We start from the raw sequence: 25,520 nt of genomic DNA on the forward strand, positions 1-25,520 counted from the left end.
CGGTGGCTCACGCCTGTAATCCTAGCACTCTGGGAGGCCGAGGCGGGTGGATTGCTCGAGGTCAGGAGTTCGAGACCAGCCTGAGCAAGAGTGAGACCCCGTCTCTACTAAAAATAGAAAGAAATTATCTGGCCAACTAAAATATATATATAGCAAAAATTAGCCGGGCATGGTGGCACATGCCTGTAGTCCCAGCTACTCAGGAGGTTGAGGCAGTAGGATCGCTTAAGCCCAGGACTTTGAGGTTGCTGTGAGCTGGGCTGACGCCACGGCACTCACTCTAGCCTGGGCAATGCAGCGAGACTCTGTCTCAAAAAAAAAACAACAAAAAACAACAACAACAACAACAACAAAAAGCAATGTAATTTATTGCTAAATTAGAAATTTTTAATAAAATCAAAAACTATAAAGGCACTGCTGCCTGGAAATGTAGATGTCCTTTACAAAACAACTCTTGAATGAAGGGGAAAATACAAACAGAATGTTAGAGATTTTTGAAATAATGAAAATACCACACATCAGAAGCTATAGCGTACATCTAAAGCACTGATCAATTTTAATTAAATTAATTTTAAGTACTTATATTGATAAAAACAGAAGAATTTTTTCATTTTTATTTCTTTAAGGAGTCTTCTGGTGAGGACTGAAAAATCCACTGGACAAATTCTAAAAGAGCTGTGACACTAAAACAGAACAATTTTAAAGGAAATTTAAAAAGCTAGAAAAGAACAATAAAGTAGATCAAACTCAAAACACAGGAAAGGTAAAAGCTGGAATTAATGATGAAAAGAAGAAAAAATCACTAATTAGGAAAAAGAGGGAGAAACACAGATATAAAAATTTTAAATGACAAAGGATGAATATAAAACCCTAGATGAAACAGTTAATTTCCTATTTTTAGGAACTATAGTTTGCCAAAACTCACCAGTAGAGATAGAAAGGCCATAGAATAAATATCATGAACTAGTCCTTATGCTATGTAAATTGTTTCAGAGCATAGAAAATGAATGAAAACTTCCAAATTTGTGTTTTATGAATCAAGTATAACCCTGATAACTAAATGTGACAAAGACAGCACAAAAAAGAAAACTAGTCCAATGTTATTTATGACTATCACTGTAAAAATATTAAATAAACTCTTGGTGAACAAATACATCACATGAAGAAAATAGCATGTGACCAAGTGGGGTTTATGCCAACAATACAAAAATGGGTCAATATTAGGAAATCAATTAATTCACCATACTAATAGGTCTAGGAAGAAAAAATCATTTGAGTATCAACATAGATGCTAAAAAAAATTTTGATAAAATAAATCCAACTGTCATTCCTACTAAAAACTCCTGAGAAAACAGAAATGGATACTTCTTTAACATGATAAAATATACATAGTATACCTTAACCCTAAACCCAACATTTTATTTAGTGGACAAACAATTTAAATGCATACACACAGCAACAGCTAGTCTCCCCAAATGGCCAAATTCCTACCCCTGCCCATATATACCAGGTCACTTCTCACATCAAGAAGTGGAACTTTATTAACCCTCCTCTTGATTATGGACAGGCTTTGTGACTGGCTTGAACCAATACAATGTAACGGAAGTGACATTCTGGGATCTCTGAGCCCAGGCCTTAAGAGGATTGGCAGCTTTCACATGCTGTTTCTTGAAGCCCTGGGCCACCATATAAGACCAGTTTCACCCTGTTGGAGAGAGACCATGTGAAGGGGCCCTGAAACATCAAGGGCCAAAAGGCACAGCGAGGAACACTGAGGTGCTAGTCATGTGAGCAAAGGAGGCCTTCTTGGAATTTCCAGTTACTACCACCAAGTAACCATAACCATGAGAAGTCTCTAATGAGACCTGCAGAAAAACTACCAGGTGAGCCCCAGCCAAGCCACAGAATCGTAAGAAGTTAATAAAATGGTTTTTGCTTTATGATGTTAATTTTTTTTGTTTGTTTTTTCTTGGCTCTCACATGGCTGGACGGCAATGATGTTAAGTTTTATGGTTTCTTACACAGCAACTGATAACCAAAACACCCAATAAGCTCAGAATTGATACAAGAATGCCTGATTTCCACCAAAATTGAATACTAGAGGTATAACATAAAGCAAGTGGACAAGAGAAGAAAATTACAGGCACAAGAATTGGAAAAGAAGAAATAAAATTATCTATATTTGCAGATGACATAATGTATACTTGGAAAACTAGAGCATCAATGATAAAATTAATTCAAATAATAAAAGAATCAGTAAGAAAGCAGGATAAAAATATTTGCAAAAACCAATAACCCTCATACATAAAGAATAATCAGTTTGAAATTCTAATGGAAAAGAAAACTCAATTTACAACAGCAACAAAAATGATAGCACACTTAGGAATATATTTATAGAGATATGTTCCACATCCCTATCAGGGAAACCATAAAATAATACTGAAAGACAAAAAAATTAGACTAGAATATAAAAACAGTTCTTGCTCAATATACCTTATGTAAAATGATGACTTGGGAGAAAATATTTACAATCTATATCCAGAAAAAAGCCCAAAGACTTGAAAAGAACCTTTACCAAAGAAGATACACAGATAGCAAATGAGTATTTGAAAGAATGTCATCAAGATACTGATTCTCCAAGCATTATGTTAAGTGAAATAATATGCCACACACAGAAAGACAAATCTCACATGTTCTCACTCAAATTTGGGAGCTAAATATTAAAACAACTGATCTCATGGAGACAGCAGAATAATGGTTACCAGAGACTGGAAAGGGTATAGGGGAGGGGGATATAAAGTGGGAATGATTAATGGGTACAAAGACACAGTTAAAACAGCATAAACAATATTTGATGGCACAACAAAGTGACTACAGTCAACAATAATAATGGTAACTTTTGGATTGGAATTTAGGAATTGGAATGTTGCTAACATAAACAATAAATGCCTGGTGATGGATACGCCTACTTCAATTACCCTTGCTTGATTAATATACATTGCACACCAGTGTCAAAACATCACATGTATCCTATAAATATATACAACTATTGTTCTCATAATTAAATTTTAAAAGATATCAGTTCTCCATAATTGACAGATTTACCACAATACCAATAAAAGTTCCAAGAAAGCTTTTTTAACGGAGAGAGGCAAGTTGATACTAAATATTATACAGAGGCCGGGCACAGTGGCTCACGCCTGTAATCCTAGCACTCTGGGAGGCCGAGGCAGGTGGATCGCTCGAGGTCAGGAGTTCGAGACCAGCCTGAGCAAGACCCCGTCTCTACTAAAAATAGAAATAAATTATCTGGACAACTAAAAATATATACAGAAAAAAAAAATTAGCCGGGCATGGTGGCGCATGCCTGTAGTCCCAGCTACTCGGGAGGCTGAGGCAGTAGGATCACTTAAGTCCAGGTGTTTGAGGTTGCTGTGAGCTAGGCTGACGCCACGGCACTCACTCTAGCCCAGGCAACAAAGTGAGACTCTGTCTCAAAAAAAATATATATGTATATATTATACAGAGAAATGAGCTGGTAAATATAGCTAGAAAAATATTTTAGAAGGCCATGAGCCAAGTGCAGTGGCTCACACCTACAATCTCAGTGCTTTGGGAGGCCACAGCAGGAGGATCACTTGAGGCCAGGAATCCAAGAGCATCCTGGGCACTCACAAAAAATTAAAAAAAAAAAAAATAGCCAGGCATGGCGGCACACTCCCGTAGTTCCAGCTACTTGGGAGGCTGAGACAGAAGGATCACTTGAGTCCAGGAGTTCAAGGTTGTGGTGAGCTATGATTGCTCACTGCACTACAGCCTGGATGACAGAGCAAGACCCTCTTCTAAAAATAAATGTATACTAGCCATATACACTATAAAGTCTCTATAATTAAATTTGTAGTACTGGCATATGAATAGAAGACCAATGGAATAGTATACAAGGTCTAAAAATAGACCTAATTACATATATGATATAGATGATATCTCAAATTACTAGAACAAAGGTATGATTTTTTAAAAAATAAATGGTGTTGACTATCTGGATAACCTTTTAAAAAATAAATGGCAAAAATCAGATCAATTCCTTATATCATACACAAGAATAAATTCCAAATGAGTCAGATACTTTGTAAAAAATGAAATCATACAAATATTAAAACTAGGTGATTTCCTCTTTTTAACTATAACTAAAACTCCAAATGTAGTAAAAGACTTACAAGTTGGTCTTTGTAAACATAAAAATTTTGCATGGCAAAACACCAGTAAGCAAAGCAGAAAGACAACACGGAATTTAAAAAAAATTTTTTTTTCTTTTTAATAGAGACAAGGACTTATGTCACCCAGCCTGGTCTCGAACTCCTGGCCTCAACTGATTTTCCCACTTCAGCCTCCCAAAGCACTAGTATTATAGGCGCGAGTCACCACACCCAGCTAGTCTCCTGATTCTTGAATCTAGTATTTCTCTGCATTTATTTAGATCTTTCTCTCAGCAATATTTTGGTGTACAAAAATTTGTACATATTTTGTTAGACTGATCAGACTGATCTATAGATATTTCACATTTTGATGGTATTTTAAATGTCATTGCCATTTAAATTTATTTCTAATATTTTGTTGCTCATGTTATGCTTATTTTAATCTTCTAACCAAGTTAATAATAACCTTTCCATTTCAATAATTAACCCACTATGATGCTTAGTAGTAATTGATGCCTTCATTGCAGCACTGCCTTTTCCATGCTCCATTATTTTCACTTTATCCTTTACAATCACTCCAATAGTGACTGAAGACTACTGCTGTCCCAACGAATTATGGCATCTGGCCCTTGTACTTTCATTTGCACGACAGTCACCTTTCTCATTGCTGCAGGCTCACCTGGACTTGCAGTGAACTTTCACTTTGGAGGCATGGTCATAAAGGTAAACACAGACTCACAAAATCAAATAAACAAGACAAAAGTGATGCTGTGTGTAAGCTACCATATGAACAATGAGACTAACTGCTAGTGTCAAGATGTGGTGCCAAGGAACCACTTATGCCATGGGGGTTTGTTTACATGTGTGGGAACTAGTTCCCAAATTATCAATTTAATTATTTAATTATAAATGTAGAAGCCTGTTCATAAGTATGGAACGCCATAAGTCTGGGTGCCCATAACCTGGGGAACTGCCTGTATTTGTAATCTGTATTGCAAAAAAAGGGAGAACATCTATACCACAAAAAAATTTCAAATATGGAAGAAAACTCTATAATAATACTCCATAGAAAAATGGGCAAAAGATATGAGATTAATACATACATAGCAATAATGGCACTTCAGCTCACGAAAAAATGTTCAACTTTACTCATAAAGAGAAGTTAGGACTACTATGGGTGGTGCTGGTGTAAGGACAGACATATAGACAAATGGAATAGGATTTAAAATCCAAAGATACGCCCACACATTTAAGGTCAGTGAATTTTTTTTAAGAGATGGGGGTTTGCAATGTTGCCCAGGCTGGATTCAAACTCCTGGGGTTAAGCAATCCTCCCCCCTCTGCTTCCCAAGTAGCTGCACTACAGGCACACGCCACTGCAGAAGTCAATTAGTTGTGCCAAAACCACTCAATGGGGGTAGAGTATCTTTTCAACAAACCATGCTGAGACAACTGGATAGCCACATGCAAAGCAGTGTAGTTGGATTCCTATATCACACCATACACGAAAATTAACTCAAAATGGATCAAAAGAAAGAAACACGGGTATAAATCTTCATGACATTTGATCAGGTAACAGTCTTCTCAATGACAATAAAAGCACAAGAAAAAAATACATAAATTACACTTCATTAAAATTTAAAACTTTCAGTCAAAGGACATTATCAAGAAAGTGAAAATTAAATGAAAATATGTATGGGAATGGGAAAAATATATGTATTATCATATATCTGATTAAGACAGGATACCCAAAGCACATAAAGACAATCTAATTATAAAACAGGCAAAAGATCTAAATAGACTTTTCCCCAAAGATATAAAAATAGTCAATAAGCACATGGTAAGATGGTGAAATGCAAATCCAAACCAGAATGAGATACCATCTTCATACCAATTTGGCTATAATTAAAAACTTTGACAACAAGTTGGCAAGGATATGGAGAAACTGAAACCCTAGTACCCTGCTGGTGGGAATGTAAAATGGTATAGCCACTTTGAAAAAGTTTGGCAGTTTCTAAAGAGGTTAAACACAGAATTACCATATGATCCAGCAATTCCACTCCTAGGTACACACCCAAGAGAACTGAAAACCTATGTTCAGACAAGAACTCATACACAAATCTTCATAACAGCATTATTCACAATAGCCAAAAAACACAAACCCAAATGTCAGATGATGGATCAACAAAATATGGTATATCCATAGAATGGAATATTGTTCAGCCGTAAGAAGTAATGAAGCACAGTTACATGCTATAAGATAGATGAAATGAACCCTGAAAACATTATACTAAGTACAAAAAGCCAGTTACAAAGGGTCACATAGGATTTGTTTACATGAAATGTACAGAATAGGCAAATCCATAGAGATAGAAAGTAGATTAACAGCTGCCAGGGATTGAGGGGAGGGAGGAATTGGAACTAATTGCTAAAAAGTATGGAATTTCTTTGTGGAGTGATGAAAGTGTTCTGGAACTGGATTGTGGCACAACATAGTAAATATACTAAAAACCAGAACATACACTTTTCAGTGGTGAATTTTGTTATATGAAGTATACTGCAACAGAAAGATAATACATGAGGTTATTATTTTCCTCCCATAGCTTAGCAAAAATTCAAAAGTTCAATAATATATTCTGTGGCCAGGTGTGGTGGCTCACACCTGTAATCCTAGCACTCTGGGAGGCCAAGGCAGGTGGATCATTTGAGCTCAGGAGTTCGAGACCAGTCTGAGGTACAGCAAAACCCCGTCTCTACTAAAAATAGAAAGAAATTATATGGACATCTAAAAATATATATAGAAAAATTAGCCGGGCATACTAGTGCATGCCTGTAGTTCTAGCTACTCGGGAGGCTGAGGCAGGAGGATCACTTGAGCCCAGGAGTTTGAGGTTGCTGTGAGCTAGGCTGACACCATGGCACTCTAGCTAGGGCAACAGAGCAAGACTGTCTCAAAAAAAAAAAAAAAAAAAAAGACTGGTTCAAGAAAAAAAAAATATTGGTTCAGGCAATTATCATCAATGGATAATAAATGTATATCCAGAAGTTTGATAAGAAGCAAGATTATCTGCACACTCTTCAAATATCTTATAAACTTATGTATTGGTTATTAGTTGCAAGAGGAAAAATATTATCCTTATAGTAGAGAAAATGGACAATACTTTGACCACGTGATGAAAACTAACATCACTAATGAGGGCTATTGTGTGCCTCCGGATGTGAAACCCTGATAAGGACGTAACATTCCTTATATGTTATTCCTGATAGGGATGAAGAACCTGAATCTAATTACCAGAAAACATGAGACAAACCAAATAGGAGGTATTCTTCCAAAAAAAGACAACAAAACAAAGTTGATCTGTATTCTTCAAAAAATATCAATGCCACAAAACGACAAGTAAGAGCTAACAAACTTCAAAAAAATCAACCAGGAAAAAAATAAAACAACCCCATTAATGAATGGGCAAAGGACATGAACAGAAACTTTTCAAAAGAAGACAGTATAATGGCCAGCAAACACATAAAAAAAATGCTCAACATCTCAAATCATTAGGGAAATGCAAATCAAAATCACAATGAGATATTACCCAACTCCAGGAAGACTGGCCTTTATCGAAAAATCCCAAAGCAACAAATGCTGGCGAGGATGTGGAGAGAAAGGAACACTAACACTGCTGGTGGGACTGCAAATTAGTGCAACCTCTATGGAAAAGAATTTGGAGATACTTCAAAAAGCTACAAGTAGAACTACCATTTGATCCAGCAATAGTACTATTAAGCATCTACCCAAAGGAACAAAAGTCATTCTATAATAAAGACATCTGCACTCAAATGTTTATGGCAGCACAATTCACTATTGCAAGAATGTGGAAACAACCCAAGTGCCCGTCAATCCACGAGTGGATTAATAAAATATGGTATATGTATACAATGGGATACTACTCAATTATAAAAAACGATGGTGATCTAGCACCTCCTACATTTTCCTGGATAGAGCTTGAGCCCATCCTCCAAAGTGAGGTATCACAAGAATGGAAGAATGGGCATCACATGTACTCGCCATCAAACCAGCACTGACTGATCAACACCAAGGTACTCACACAGTAGTAATATTCTTTGGGGGTGGGAGGTTGGGGGTGGGTAAACTCACAACTAATGGACGCAGTGAGCGTTGTGGGGGAGGAAAGGGCACGTCTCAAATCATGGTTGGGATATGGCAAAGTCATAAGATGTAACCAAAATGTTTGCACCCCCATAATTTCCTGAAATAAAAAAAAAAAAGGACTAACAAACTCTTCCAGATTAAATTATAAAAAACCACAACTAGCTGGGTGCTGTGGCATGCACCTGTAGTCCCAGATACTTGGGAGGCTGAGGTGGGAGGATTGCTCGAGCTCAGGAGTTCAAGTCTAGCCTGGGCAACATAGCAAGATCCTGTTTCTAAAACAATAATTATTTTTTAAAAAAATATTAATATATATATAAGACATGACACCTGAGTGCAATATGTTCCTGAACTAAAAGGAAAATATTTTATAAAGGGCATTATTGGGACAATCAACATTAGAATATACATAATAAATTATATAAAAGTATTATATCAATGTTAAATTTCCTAAAACATAACTTACAGTGGTTATGAAGGAGAATATCCTGGTTCTTACGAAATACAAACTCAAGTATCACAAGATAAAGAGGCATGATATATGCAACCTACTCTCAAATGGCTCATGAAAAAAGTGTATGTGTGCTCACGTAGAGAGAATATAAAAACAAATGTGACAAAATGTTTAAAACTAGTGATCTTGAAATCAAAAATTATTTTGAAATAAATTTTTTAAGTACTATACATAGACTGATTGCATAAGAACCTAAACATCGTTAAGAATCCAAACAATGAATATATTCTCAAATTTAAAACTCCAGGTGATCATCCAGGTGTAAGAGCTGAAAGAGAAACTAAAGGGATGAGTTGCAGCAATATCAACAAGATGACCAGCTAGCTTCTGCATCAACCTCTCTCTCCTTGGCTTCCCACAGATGCCACTACAAAACCATCCTCATGAGGAGGGATTCTTGCTATACTCCACCAGTGGATGAACAAGTATTTCGTAGCAAATGAAAATTCCTCATAGTTTTTATTATTTACCGATGGTGCCCTTTCCATCAATTTTAAAGGCATTAAGTCTATATTGTCCATTCCGTTCTTATTTTGGGTGCCAGAAATAACATGTCATTTTTGTTTCAAGGTTTTCACTAATCCTTTTAAGACAGAGTCTCGTCTCACTGTCACCCCAGGTAGACTGCAGTGGTGTCATCATAGCTCATTGCAACATCACCCTCCTGGGCTCAAGTGATCCTCCTGCTTCAGCCTCAATTAGCTAAGACTCTAGGTGGAAGCCACACCATCTGGCAAATTTTTCTATTTTTAGTAGGGATGGGTTCTCACTCTTGCTCAGGCTGGTCTCGAACTCCTGACCTTAAGCAATCCTCCCACCTCAGCCTTCCAGAATACTAGGATTATAGGTGTGTGCCACCTCACTTGACTTATTTTATCCATCTTCATGTAAGCAAATTTTTTGATAAACTCAAACAACAAAAATACTTAGTATATTTTGCAACTGATTTGAAAGACACATACATACTTACATTAAATAAAAGTTTTTCTAAAACATGCCTTTTATACTTACCATACCTGACACTCCACATTGGGCTGAAGATCTTTAGAGGTTCTTAGTACTGGGAAGATTGTGGTTTCCCCTCTCCCCATGATATCTAACACTATATATGATGTGTAATTTTAAATTTCAAAATGATCTAAACTTATATACCAGATAAGCTTACTGAAACAAAACTTCTCTCATTTTCTTTTGGTGTACTTGCTTTGACAGTATCTCAACTACATGCTTCATCCCCCTAAAAGGTATTCCAGCACTTGTCCCATATTACTGTATATATACACCAAGAGTTAAGCGTGCTAAAATCTTTTTTTCATCACTGTTGTCTTTTAATCATCATGACATTAAATGCTATTAATCTGAAATAAGCCTAACTGTACATTCCTGAAAAACAACTCTCTACTATACATATTTAATCCAAAAGTTCAGTTTATACCTCTATTTCAAGGATGATGGCTTTCATCCTTGTTAGAAATACCAGAAAATTAAAGGACTTTAAAATACAAACAATTGCCACTTTCAGATTGAAAGAGTAAGATATGAACACAACTAATGACTCTACAAATCACTTTATCCTCTCCCCCTAGGAAGAACTACAGGAGGCATGATTATAAAGAAAGGGTTCTTCTAAAGCAATGACTCTGAACCTTGGCAGCATATTAGAATTACCTTCTAAAATTCTGATGCTCAGGCCATGTTCCAGACCAATTAAATCAGAATCTTTGAGGGATAGGACATAGGTATCAGTGTATTTGTAAGCTTTCAGAGTGATTACAATGTACAACATCAAGGTAAAGAACCACTGTTTTTTTAAAACAATGAAATATTCCTGACCATACATATTTAAATATATATTCAAAAGTAGCACTATTATACTGGGTGCTCTGGCTCACGCCCATAATCCTGGCACCGTGGGGGACCAAGGCAGGAGGATTGCTTGAGGTCAGTTTGAGACCAGCCTGAACAAGAACAAGACCCTATCTCTACTGAAAATAGCAAAAATTAGCTGGGCATGGTGGTGCATGCCTATAGTTCCAGCTACTCAGAAGGCTGAGGCAGGAGGATCACTTGAGCCCAGGAGTTTAAGGTTGCTGTAAGCTATGATGTGGCCACTGCACTCTAGCTTAGGTGACAGAGGGAGACCCTATCTCAAAAAACAAAAAGAAAAGAAACACAATGAGAAACTGTAAACTTATTCTGGCAATGCTCACTTCTCTCTTATGTTCTCTTTTTAAAATTGCTTTTTTTCATACCCTGGCCAAAAATAATGTGAGTCACATTGATCACCTTGCTTTATCAATTATATTTAGCTCTTATTAGAGGTAAAGAACAAAAGCTTTAGAATCATAAACACTTGGGTACAGATCTGGCTCTACCATCTAATAGTCAGCTCCATGACCATGAGTAAGTAGCTAAAGCTTCCTGAACTTGCATTTCCTCACCCATAAAATGGCAGGATTAAAGGAGAAAACAATGCATATGTACAGCATGGCATCTGGCACATAGGAGGTAATGTATAATAATTATCAAGTTGACTAGAAAATGTGGAGGCTGGGACTACATCTTAACATTATATTCCCACAACCTACCACACAGTAGGTAAACATACTATTAGATGAGCTAAGGATTTTGTTTGTCTTTGTAACCCTAACCCCTAGTATAGATTCTGGTGTACAGCAAAAACTTAATAAAATTTTGAATACATTAAACAAAACTTATTTCAGATAAGCACAAACCCTCAAGCCTTGCTCTGTAGTAAAGAAGTCAGAATAACCAGCATCCGTAGCCAGTAGTCCCACAAATTGGATTGTAGGCCGCTGCCGTACAAACAGTTCTACAGCTCCATCAGTGATGCAACTGCCTCCAGAAATATCCAGTGATACGACATTAGGCAGGATATCCTTCTCCTGTAGCAAATGAAAAGCTAGGGCTGATTTGAGTTGCCTGTGATCAGAAATATCAAGGTGATGCAGACATTTAAGTTCTCTGATGACTGCAAGAATTTGTGATTTGGACATGGTCAGGCATTTCAGATAGTGCATTGTTAGAGACTTGAGTCGATCCTTACAGGTAAGCAATGCAGAGATGTTAGTGACCAGAGTGTTGGAGATATCCAAGCTTTCCAGTTTTGGTAAGTGAGAAACATTAGCCAGATCTTCAGTATGAAAACAAACATTGAAAACACTTAAAATGCGAAGACCAGTGAGCTGACCAAAGAAAAGTAGTCTTGAATCTTGAGGGATGCTTGTTGAGTCTAACACGAGACACTGAAGGTTTTCTTGGATCCAGTTATTACTGCAGAGTCCACTTATGATGTCTGGGATCGAAAGGTCAGCATGTACTGCAGTAGCATCCAGTTCAACGAGCTTATGATGGCAGAAGGCTTTTATGAATGCAGCTGTAGAGATTTTAGCTTTTTGGATGTTGACCAGCTTTAATTTCATTTGGTTGCCTTGGAAAATGCTTGCCGTTCTGTCAGTCAGCTTGCCTATAAAAGAACCAGAACCAGCTTGTAATGACAACTAGAACTCATGCCTTTCCAGGATGCAATGCGGCAATGACAAGAACAGATGCTGATAATAACAATCAATAATGACCACAGTTACTACTTACTCTATGCCAGGCATTGTCCTTTAAGATTATTTCATTTACTCTTTGCACTAATACTATAAAAGAGACTATTGTTACTACTACTATTTAGCTGAGGAAACTGAAGCTTAAAGAGGTTAAATAACTTCCCCAAGGTCAACATTTATAGCAAAACCAGAAGTTGAACCCAGTTTGACTCCAGAGCTCAAAGTTTTTTACCCACAGTAACATTGTCATAGAAACTAATAACAAAATAAAATAGGTAGATAAGTACAGGATACACAATAGGCAAAAAACACTACTAATGATTACTTTAACCAAATTAGTGGATGATTTTTCACAAGTCACTCACTTCTCTGGGCCTCATTTTCCTCATCTATAAAATGAATAGGTTGTACTAGATTTCATTTAGCAAAAATTTACTAAAGATCTTCTATATGTGAGATCACACGTTAAGTAATGGCACACAAGGTAATTAGACACTTATGACCACAAGGCATATAGTACAGGAAGGCATACCAGGTAAATAAATAAGTACAATAGCATGGTATATGCAGTAGTGATATGTGCCTGGTATTAACGACCCTAAGTAGATCAGCACTGCTAGAAACACAGTGTGCAAGGGGAGGCATAGCTGGGAATGAGAGGGAGGAGGATGGTAAAAGTCCTGTACAAAAGCTAGAAAATTCAAACTTTTACCTTTACCAGAACTAAATCCCTGATGTGGGAAACAGCTTGGCTTTTTCTGTGAAAGAAAACCAGTGTGGCTAAAGCACAGTTGGTGAAGGGAAAATCAGTACCTGACATGATAGAGACAGGGGCAAGAGTCAGATACTGCAAGAGTTGGCATTGTATCTTAGTACTATAGTGCCCAATCCCTGGCCCTGGAACTTAGCAGAACCCCTACCTAGCAAATGAATCTTCGTTTGTATTTATAGCTACTCCCCATCACATCACCACATACGCTCCGCCTCCTGTCAGATCAGCAGCAGCATTAGATTCTCATAGGAGCACAAACCCTACTGTAAACCACACATGTGAGGGATCTGGGTTGGGTGCTCCTTATGCGAATCTAATGCCTGATGATCTGAGGGGGAGCTGAGGCAGCTGATGATTCTATCACTGGGGAACCGCTGCAAATACAGATTATCATTAGCAGAGAGGTTTGACTGCATAATAAATGTAGTGCACTCGAATCATCCCGAAACCGCCCCAACCCCACCCCAGTCCGTGGAAAAATTGTCTTCCATGAAATTGGTCCCTGGTGCCAAAAAGGTTGAGAATCTAGTACAATGGAAAGCCTTTAATGAGTGACACAGGAGTGGAAAGATCACATAAGGTTTAAGAGGATTGCTCTCTGCTGTGTAGCAGCGCTGGGCAAGGAGCAAAAGCGAAGGTGAGAAGACCACTTGGGAGGTCAATGGAGATGTAACAGAACGGTGTTAATGTGACAAGGGTTAGGAGGAAAAAAAAAGCTTGAGATATATATTCTGAAAGTAGAAAATGTTTCAACAGACCTCAGGGAGGAGAAACAGGAAGAATCAAAAATGAATCCTAATAAGTATTCACTAGGTACATGGCCAACACATTACAGAGATAAGGGAAATGGTAGGAGTATAGTGGATACTGTTATGTGTCATCTACATCCCCCTTAGGAATAAAGGACTTACTACTTCAGCTGCTGGGAGTGCCACCAGCTGACAGTTCTCACCTGTGGGTACTGCCTAGCTGAAGAGTTGTCCCAGCAAGCTTACACTCCCTTCCCACAGGGACCGACATTCAAAGATTGAAGTGAGAGGTATAAAGGGCCCAGCTCTCACACCACAACTCAAGACAGGACTAAGGAGTCATTCTATCATCGGGACTCTCCACAAGATCATCTAGATTCCACACATTTGAAATCTATAAGACCAGAATATAAACCTTTAGTCAGCATAAAGACAATATTTAAAACCATGGGGATGAAGAACATGGGAATGTAGGAAGAGAAGAGAAGAAACAAGGACCAAGTATTGAGAGCAACAACACTTAAGATCAGATCGTAGGAGGAAGATAACTATGATATTAATTCTCTAAATTGCTATAAAAGCCAGTATCATTCTACAGATGAGGTGAGGCATGTAAAAGTTAAGTTAATGGCCCAAGAAACCCTACCTAATAAATAGTCAAAAAAGTGTGCAAACCCAGGTAGTCTGGTTCCAGAGCCAGAGCTCTTAACCTTCAATCTGTACTGCCTTTCAGGGGAACCTGGATAAAAAGACAAGCAGCATTCACTGAGATAGGAAGAAAACCAGAATATGATGACTCAGCAGCCCAGAGAAGAGTGCAGGACACCAAGGAAGCATTAGGATACATGATTCAGGAGCTTGGAATAAAGGTCTGAGCTGCGATCTCTGGAGAATCAGAGTAGAAGAGATTAACCAAACTAAGGAAAATCACACAGGTAGTGTGCAGAGTGAGAAGGGTATCCAAAACAAAACCTTAAGGAACAGAAAACACTTAAGGCACAGGCAGAAAAACAGAAGAAAATTATGAAGAGTAATCCAAGAATACAAGAAAAAAACAGAAAAACAATTCTAAGCCAGAAAGGTCAAGGAGAGTAATAAACACTAAAAGTCAAATCTACAAGAACTGATAATTTAATGGATCTAGGCAATGATCATCCATCTGTGGCCACCACAATCACAAAAACCAACCAGACAGTTTAGACTTTATAAACTCACTGAAGGAAGCACAGGGCAGCAACAAAAATAAAACCAAGCAAAAACACACACCAAAAAACCCTGAACCCAAATTTGATCAAACATCTACCTCTATCATCCAATTGACAGGAAATACAGGGACCAGAGGAACATGTAAAAATCATAGCACAGTTAAACAATGGTAAAATCTAGATTCTGAAAAACTTTACAAAACAAATGACCAGTTTCTTTAACACACACACACACACACACACACACACACACACACAGATACATGTAGCCATATATACAGCTGGCATTTAAACAACATGGTTTTGAACTGTGCAGGTCCACTTACACAAGAATTTTTTTCAATATATTGGAAAATCTTTTGGAGATTTGCCTCAATTTGAAAACTCACAGGTGAACAACATAGCCTATAAATGCCGAAAAAATTAAGAAAAATATATGTTATGAATTCATAAAACAGAGATACTAGTCTATTCTATCATTTACTACCATAAGGTATACTCAAATCTATTATAAAAAGTTAAAATTTATTGAAACATATACACACACAGACCATACACAGCACCATCTGTAGTCAAGAAAAACATAAAGGAACATAAAGATGCAGTATTAAATCATAACTGCATAAAATTAACTGTAGCATGCACTGTATTTCTATAATAATTTCACAGCCACCTCCTGTTGCTATTTCAGTGGGCTCAAGTGTTGGGACTATCTGCTGAAAAGTTACCTGATACTAATCATCTCCACGTGGGCAGTTCATCTCTCCAATTAATTGCATGTTGCAGTAAAATGTGCTCTCTCATGGTTCTCACATATTTTTCATGTTTAGTCTGTAATATCACAAACCCTGAATAACACCATATGATCTGGACCCACATGAAGTGGCACTAGTGATGCTGAAGTGCTCCCAAGCAGCAGAGAAAAATGACATTACAAGAAAAAGCTGACTTGCTTGATATGTACCACATAGACTGAGGATGCAGCTGCAGCCCAGCATTTCAAGGTAAATGAACGCAGCCCTAAGGACCATTTTCAGAAGAAAGAAAAAATTCATGAAGTCATTGCTGCAGCTATGCCAGCAGGCATGAAAACCTTGTACTTTGTGCAAAATACCTTTTTGTCTTATATTGAAAATGCAGCCTTTTTGTGGGTATAGGATTGCCCTAGTACCTATGGACTCTAATATGATTCAAGAAAAAGCAAAGTCATTATATGACAACTTAAAGTAAAAAGGATCTAAAGCTGGACAATTTAATGCCAGCAAAGAATAGTTTGATAACTTTAGAAAGGGGTTTGGCTTAAAAAAATGTCAAGGTAACAGGAGAAGCAGCTTCTGCCAATTAAGAGGCAGCAGACAAGTTCCCAGATGCCATTAAGAAAATCATTAAGGAGAAGGGATATCTGCCTGAACAGACTTTTAATGCAGATGGGGAAAAAAGTGCCCTATTCTGGAAAAAATGCCACAAAGGACATTTATTAGTAAGGAAGAGGAGTACCGGGATTCAAGGCACAAAGGCACAGGCTAATTCTGCTGTTTCGTGCAAATGCAGTCAGGTTTATGATCAGGACTGCCCTTGTCTATAAAGCTGCTAAACCTCGAGCCTTGAAGGGAAAAGATAAACACCAGTTGCCTGTCTTTTGGTTACACAACAAGAATGCCTGGACAACAAGAACCCTTTTCTGGACTGAGTCCACTGATGCTTTATTCCTGAAGTCAGGAAGTACCTTGCCAGTAAGGGAGTGCTTTTTAGAGTTCTTTTGTCACTGGACAATGCCCCTGCCTACCAAGAACCCCACACCTCTAACACTGAAGATGTCAAAGTTGCCTACTGCCTCCAAACACAGCATCTCTAATTCAGGCTCTAGATCAGACAGTCATTAGCACCTTTAAGATTCATTACACACGGTATTCTACAGAAATGATAGTCAACACTATAGAAGAGAACTCAGAGAGAACATCAGGAAAGTCTGGAAGAATTACACCACTTAAGATCCCACTGCTAGGCCGGGCACTGTGGCTCACGCCTGTAACCCTAGCACTCTAGGAGGCTGAGGTGGGTGGATCGTTTGAGCTCAGGAGTTTGAGACCAGCCTGAGCAAGAGCGAGACCCCATCTCTACTAAAAATAGATAGAAATTATATGGACAACTAAAAATATATATAGAAAAAATTAGCCAGGCATGGTGGCGCATGCCTGTAGTCCCAGCTACTCAGAAGGCTGAGGCAAGAGGATTGCTTGAGCCCAGGAGTTTGAGGTTGCTGTGAGTTAGGCTGACGCCATGGCACTCTAGCCTGGGCAACAGAGTGAGACTCTTTCTCAAAAAACAAAAAAAAATCCCAATGATATTATAGAAAAAGCCATAAAGCCATCAAACCTGAAACCATGTCCAAATATGTGTGACTTCACAAGACTATGACAGAGCAAATCAAGGAAACCACGAAAGAGACTGTGGACATTGAAGGAAAAAAAATGGTGAAGGTTTTCAAGATAGAGATCTTGGAGAAATTCAGGAGCTAACACACACCACACCAGAGGAATTAACAGAAGATGACTCGATGGAGATGACTGCTTCTGAGCCAGTGTCAGATAATGAGGAAGAAAACAGAAGAAGCAATGCCAGAAAACAAACTGACATCAAACAATCTGGCAGAAGGGTTCTGATCACTCAGAACTGCTTTTAACTTTTTTTATGACATGAACCTTTCTATGATATGGGCACTGAAACTAAAACAAATGGTAGAAAGGATTGGTACCGCATAGAAACAAAAAAGCAAAAGTAGCAGGGCATGGTGCCTCACACCTATAATCCTAGCACTTTGAGAGGCCAAGGCAAGAGGATCAATTGAGACCAGGAGTTTAAGACCAGCTTGGGAAATAAAGCAAGACCCCATCTCTACAAAAAAATAAAAATAAAAATTTGCCAGGTGTGATGGCATGTGCCTAAAGTCTCAGCTACTCAGAAGGCTGAGGCAAAAGGATCACTTAAGCACAGGAGATCAAGGCTGCAGCAAGCTGTGACTGCACTGCACTCCAGCCTGGATGACAGAGCAAAACCGTGTTTCCAAAAAAAAAAAAAAAAGGAATGAATGTATGAATGTACCTACTCATACATTGATACATGCTACAACATGGGTTAACTTTAAAAATATGATGTTAGGCCAGGCACGGTGGCTCATGCCTGTAATCCTAGCACTCTGGGAGGCCAGGAACTTCTTGAGCTCAGGAGTTCGAGACCAGCCTGAGCAAGAGCAAGACCCCATCTCTACTACAAAAAAAAAAAAAAAATAGAAAAAATTAGCTGGGCAACTAAAAATAGGAAAAATTAGCCAGGCATGGTGGTGTGTGCCTGTAGTCCCAGCTACTTGGGAAGCTGAGGCAGGAGAATTGCTTGAGCCCAGGAGATGGAGGTTGCAGAGAGCTATGTCATACCACTGCACTCCAGCTTGGGCAACAGAGCAAGACCTTGTCTCTTTAAAAAAAAAAAAAAGTAGACTGTAGAGGAGGCTTATCATTACCTTGCCAAGTCATCACCCCAAGGAACCGATCAGCTACTTCCTGAGGGAAACTCCAATGTTCCGGAAGGCACAGTGTTCCATCAGGTCTTTCAGAACACAATTTCTCCAGGTTAGCCATCAGGGCATTCAGGCAGATGTTGACCAAAGAGTAGGGAGATGCCTCCTCCTAGCAAACAAACCCCAGACAAACACTGTTAGAAAACATCTGCAAAAATTCAACATACAATTGATTATTCCATACATATCCTACTTGATAAAGATATCTGAAGATACATCCTATTTAATAATAATTTGTATGTAATGAGGACAGGTGCAGTGGCTCATACCTATAATCCTACACTCTGGGAGGCCATGGTGGGAGGAACATTTGAGCTCAGGAGTTCAAGACCAGTCTGAGCAAGAATGAGACCCTGTCTCTATTAAAAACAGAAAAAAATTAGTCAGGAATGGTGGCGCACACCTGTAGTCTCAGCTACTTGGGAGGCTGGGGCAGGAAGATTGCTTGAGCCCAGGAGTCTGAGGTTGCAGTGAGCTATGATGACACCACTGCAGAGCAAGACTGTCTCAAAAAAAAAAATAATAATAATTTATATGTAATGACACCATCTTATTTATGACAGTGTGAAAGTGATACCCATTCAGTAGAAACCCTACTTCAGATTTTGAATTTTGATCTTTTCCCAGGCTAGTGATATGCTGTATCATATTCTTTCGATGACAGTACCAGCGAACCACAGCTCCCAGCCAGCCATGTGACTGCAAGGGTAAATACATGGTATCTTCCCAAAAAACACTATGCCTACTTACTACACCATCAACAGTGTTGATGTGCTCCAGCGCTAAGAAAAGAAATTGATGACCCTGTCACTGTAGCATCCCCATTATCCAGCAATGCTACTTTCAGCTCAATGCTTCAAACATTCTTCAGGCCCAGTGTGCTTTCAAGCTGCATATGTTAACAACCACTGTTTTTCACTTTCAGTACAGTATTCAATAAAGAACATCAGACATTTAACACTTTGTTATAAAATAAGCTTTGTGTTATATGATTTTGCCCAGCTGTAGGCTAATATAAGTGTTCTCAGCATATTTAAGGCAGGCTAGGCTAAGCCATGATGTTCAGCAGGTTAAGAGCATTAAACGCAATTCTGACATGGTATTTTAAACTTATGATGGGTTTATTGGGATGTACCCCATCATAAGTTGAAGAGCATCTGTAGTCCCTTTCTCCTCTAAGATAGAATGGTTATCATTCATTTAACAAATATTTGAAAGACACAGCACTGTATTAGACATGAAGAGAGAATGATAAGCCAGAGAGATAGCTATCTTTCTCAGAGGCTTCAATATGGAACAGTTCGTTGATGCCCCCACATCTCTTTCAAGTCACTACAATCCCCCCATGGTCCAAAGGCAGGATTGCTTGAGGCCAGGAGTCTGAGGTTGTAGTGAACTGTGACCACTCCACTGCACTCTAGCCCAGACAACAGATCGAGACCCTGTCTCATAAACACATACATACATACATATTATACTATCTATAAAGCCAATGATTCCAGATATCATCTCCAGGTCAGATCTCTCTTTAAGCCATAGTCTTAGATACCCAATTGCCTCCCTATCTACTTAACTGCGTCACAAATACTTCAAATTCATCTTATACAAAATTGAACTTCCCCAGTCTTTCCCAGCGCAGTAAACAGCATCACATCAATTCAGTTGCTGAATCTTTGCCACATTTCCTTGTCTTCAACCAACACCCCCACAAAAACACACATCCAATGTATTAACGAACCCCACTGGTTCTATCTCTGTGTCTGATAGCTCCCATTTGTCATCTATTTCCCACCTAGACTCACTCCTTACCCTTCATCACCCTGTTCTACTACTGGAGGTGACCTGTGTGGCTCCTCTAAATAGATTCCCTTACCCTCTGGTTGTCAGTGTGGTTCTGAGAACATGAAACTCTCAAAGATAGAAGGAAGGAAAGTGAAGTTAGAACATGTACACTATTAGTTTCCTAAGGCTACTGCAACAAATTACCACAAAATGGGAGGCTTAAAACAACAGAAATTTATTCTCACAGTTCTGGAGGATAGATTCCAAACTGTCAGCAAGGCCACACTCCTTTCTCAAGGTTCTAAGGAAGAATCTTTACTTTACTCTTCCAGCTTCTGGTGGCTCCTAGCCTTCCTGGCCTTCGGCAGCACAACTCTATAATTTCTGCCTTCATCTTCACATGGCCTTCTTCGGTCTCCAATCTCTCTCCCCCTCTCTTTAAGGTTACTACCAGTCATTGCATTTAGGGTCCACCTTGCTAAATCCAATGAGTCCATCAAGATCTTCAATTAATTATATCTGCAAAGTACCTATTTCCAAATAAGGTCAGATTCATTGGGACCAGGGCTAAGACTTGGACATATCTTAGGGGGACACAATTCAAGCCACTATAGTGTATTTCCCCAGCTCCCTCTTGCAAGATTGTTCTGGGCTCACTCTGTCCCACAACCACTCCTCTAAAACTCATCCCTCACTCTCCTGGAAGGTCCTTTGGGAGGTGCAGCTGTTGCTGCTGAATATGGAATACTATATCACTGTGGCTTTCCACATCTCACCCTTATTATCTTCAGAAAAAAAAATCCCTAAACTAAACCCTCTTTGAATTACCATATTATCAAATAAATTAAAAAAAGAGAGAGGATTGGTGAAGAAAAAATTTTTAAAGAAATAGTAGCCAACAAAGACAATGTCCTATACTTAGAACCTATAAAATTGCTTTGTAGTTGAATATTTGTTAAATTACAGTTAATTCACTGGGTACAAAAACCAAAAAAATTTGATGGTTTTCATTTTAAAAAAAGGCCAAAAATGTCCACATTAGATGCAAAATATAAACCCACTGATCCCAAAAGCAAAATGGACACAGAGCAGAATAAACAAGAGAAACCACATGGCAAATGTCTAAAAACCAATAATAATGAGAAAAATCTTAAGATTGCCAGGGGGTGGAGGAGGGGAGTTAGACACAGTTAAAAGCATGACCACTGAATTTTCATCAGAAACAAGGCAAACCAAGACAATAAAATGACATTTTTTAAGTGTTATGGGGGAAAACAGATATAGTATTTTTCAAAAATGAAGATGAAATAAAGATATTCTCACAGGCTGGGCGCGGTGGCTCAAGCCTGTAATCCTAGCACTCTGGGAGGCCGAGGCGGGAGGATCACTCAAGGTTAGGAGTTTGAGACCAGCCTAAGCAAGAGTGAGACCCCGTCTCTACTAAAAATAGAAAGAAATGATCTGGACAGCTAAAAATATATAGAAAAAATTAGCCAAGCATGGTGGCACATGCCTTTAGTTCCAGCTACTTGGAAGGCCGAGGCAGAAGGATCGCTTGAGCCCAGGAGTTTGAAGTTGCTGTGAGCTAGGCTGACGCCACGGCACTCTAGCCCAGGCAAAAGAGTGAGACTCTGTTTCAAAAAAAAAAAAAAAAAAAAGATATTCTCAGATAAAAGCAGAGAGAAACTTGTTGCCAACAGGTATATACTGTGAGAAACATTAAAAGAAGTTCTTTAAGCTGAAAAACAATGACACAAGATGGATATCTGGGATCTAGGAAAAAAATGAGTACTGAAAACAGGAACATTAAATATATAAAAATGTACAAATATAAATGAATTATAATCAGAATTATTTCTGACAACAATGCAACAGAAGTCAGTAACAAGTTGGGTGTGGTGGGTCAAGCCTGTAATCCCAGCACTTTGGGAATGAGGTAGGAGGATCCCTTGAGGCCAGGCAATATAGGGAGACTCAATCTTTACCAAAAAAAAACAAAAACAAACAAAAAGAGAGTAAGACATCAATAACAAAAAAGATATGTAAAGTATCTCCAAATATTTGGGAACTAAGCAATATACTTCCAAATATCCCATGGGTCAAAGAAGAAATCACAACAGAAACTAGAAAATATTTTGTACAATATATAAAAATTTATGGGACTTAACCAAAGCAGTGTTAGAGGAAATGTATAGCTCTAAATATTTCTATTGGAAACTACAAGGGCATAAAATTAATAACCCAAGTTTCCACCTTACAAAGATAAAACTTAAACACAAAGTGAACAGAAGAAAGGAAATTATAAGGATACAAGCAGAAATCAATAAAAGAGAACACAGATGCGCAATGGAAATAATCAAAGCTAAAAGTTGGCTCTTTAAAAAGATTTAATACTATTACTAAATCCCTGGGTACAGTGACCAAGAGAAGGAGAAAAAAGACAAATTACCAATCCTAGGAGCAAAAGAGGAAATATCCAGAACAAAAGAACACCCAAAAGAGGGAATGTGCAGAAACCATAAGCATTAAAAAGATAATAGTAACACATAGCAGAATTAAAAACATTCCCCCAAAGAAACTGGTCTCAGATGGCTGCACTGGTGAGTTCTATTAAACACCTGGATAAGAAATAATACCAATCCTACACAAACTCAAACAATAGAAGAGGGAACACTTCCCAATTCAATTTTTGAGGACAGCATTATCCTGATACTAAAACCAGATAATATATTTCTAGAGAGCAATATCCCTCATAAACATGTACATAAAAATACTCAAAAAATATGAATAAAATGCTGCAATACATCACTAACAATACATCATGACCAGGTAGGATTTAATCACAAAATATAAAGTTAAATTCTCAATCATTGAAATTCAGAATAGAGAAAAAAAATTAATTTAAAAATGAAAAATAAACATTAACAGAAAAAAGAACACTCATATGATCTTTAATGTAAATGCCAAAAAAGAATTTTAACAAAACACACATTCAGGATCTTAAACTAGAAATAGAAGGAAGCTTCCTCAATTTGACAAAGGGACTAACAAGTAAGTGCAAAACGCCCCAGGCCAGATCTCTGCAGGGCACAAAAGTCATCCAACAAGGCGTTGATATGTAAAGCACAATCTTAATGGGAATAATTCCTTCTTAATCGGAATAGTTCTGTATTAATTTTGGGTTGAGCTTTCACCACTCAACTCTTTTAAGTTCTCAGGTGGTGGTCCTCGGGGCTCTGTTAAATGTGGAGTCTGATGTCAGAACAGTTTAAGTCAATTTAAGTTCACCAGTAAATCAACTAAGTTTCAAGGCTCCCAACTTCCCTACATCAGTAAAACAGATAGCAATGTCCACAAAACGCTAGAGATTACCTAATTACTTCGGAAAAGAGATATTTCACACACAGTACGCGCTAAATACACATTATTTGGGCTTGCTCCCCACCCCCTGCTCCGTCGCCGCGGCTAGAATGCAGTGGCGTCATCATCGCTCACTGCAACCTGGACTCAAGCGATCCTCCTGCCTCAGCCTCCGGAGGGAGCTGGGACTACAGACGTTCGCCACCACGCCCGGCTAATTTTTCTATATTTAGTAGAGACAGGGTCTCGCTCTTGCTCAGGCTGGTCTCGAACTCCTGAGCTCAAGCCATCCTCCCTCCTCGGCCTCCCAGAGTGCTAGGATTACAAGTATGAGCCACCGCGCTTGGCCTTAATTTGCATTTTCCTCAGAGTTTAGCTTAACAGGCATTCGGGAGGGGGAGGAGACAACACGCGAAACAAGTTATCTCAGTCTTCGGGGTTTGTTCCAGACTCATGAGGGCTAAAGCCTTGGGTCACAGCCTCTGGGGAGGGCCACGTCCACAACGCACGTGGGGAAACAGGCAAGGTTTAGGGCATTTGGATTCATTGTGACAATAGTAATCAACATACTACAGGACAAGCCGAGCGCCCCGCATAGCACCTGCGTCCAAGCTTACACGACCCTGCAAGAGTTGCTGCCTTTGCAAGAGGTGAGAATTGGAGACCCGAGAAGCGGCTCGCCCGGGTCCCCCGGGTCTCTGCTCCCGCCGCGCCAACTCTCAGCTGTGCAAGGTAAAGCGCTCGGCCGGAAGGCCGAAGCGCCCCGGGCAGAAAACTCCCCTCCAGCGCCCTGTCCACTTCCCCCACGCACTTCCCCGGCAACGCCGGGGGGCCTGACAGGGGTTCAGCCTCCACAGACTTCGCTCGCGCGTCGGCCAAACTCCCCAACAAGTCCCTGATCGGCGTCCGGGACAACTTGCCGCGCTCGCGGGAGTCGGGCGTCGCCACGAGGTTCGCGGCCCCGCCCCCACGCCGGTGCTCACCTGCACCACGCAGCAGCCCAGGGCATCCTTCTGAGCGTCCGGAGGGACGATGGTCCGGGGTAAGAGCCCCGGGTGCAAGAAGTGAACCATAGCGACCCCCACCGCCGGGGCGTCGAGAAGAGAGCTGGCGTCGAGCGCGGACCCGGATCCCGCGAGAGCTGGCAGGGGCTGCTGAGCAAACCAATCACGCCGAACGAGCACACGGCTCTCGTGGCGGGCCGGGCCGCTCGGCTTTTGAAACGCTGGGTGTGGTACCGCGCACGCGCCCCCGAGGGGGCCGGCCCGCCGTAGGCCCCGCCCCCAGGGCCGCCGTTTCCAGCCCACACCCTGGCGACCCCCCAGCGGGACCCCAACCGTCCTCCTCTTTCTGCCGCCCCAACCCAGAAACCAGCCTTAACCTGCCCAACCACACACCCAACTCCTACTCACCCCTTTGAGACCAACCTCCCTCAAACCCACATCTCAGGCACATTCCTGTCACCCCTTTAGGGCATTCCTGAGGACCAGCTCTATGGAATTGGGAAATAGAATATATGTTTTAAAGGCTCTAATACTTTAAAGTATACTTTTCGAAGACTTTGCTCCTAAAAATCTAGGAGCAACAACCTCTTTCATAACAGTCCTCTCTGTTTCAACTCCTGGCAA

At 39.5% G+C, this 25,520-nt stretch overlaps 1 protein-coding gene and 1 non-coding gene across 2 annotated transcripts in view; both read right to left on the reverse strand.

Moving 5' to 3' along the window:
• The window catches only part of ZYG11A (zyg-11 family member A, cell cycle regulator), a 48,798-nt gene extending 23,833 nt beyond the window's left edge, over window positions 1-24,965 (reverse strand). The window contains exons 1-3 of the mRNA XM_045548007.1: window positions 24,876-24,965; window positions 18,694-18,859; window positions 11,611-12,362 (exon numbers count right to left, since the gene is read on the reverse strand). Coding sequence (XP_045403963.1) covers window positions 11,611-12,362; window positions 18,694-18,859; window positions 24,876-24,965 — 1,008 coding nt within the window. The remainder of the gene's footprint in view (window positions 1-11,610; window positions 12,363-18,693; window positions 18,860-24,875) is intronic.
• On the reverse strand, window positions 624-686 carry LOC123636238. Its single transcript, XR_006734435.1, has one exon. It is a non-coding gene; the product is annotated as a U7 small nuclear RNA (small nuclear RNA).
• Window positions 24,966-25,520: the final 555 nt, after the last annotated feature.

The sequence above is a fragment of the Lemur catta genome, chromosome 3 (assembly GCF_020740605.2).
Source record: "Lemur catta isolate mLemCat1 chromosome 3, mLemCat1.pri, whole genome shotgun sequence".
NCBI lineage: Eukaryota > Metazoa > Chordata > Mammalia > Primates > Lemuridae > Lemur > Lemur catta.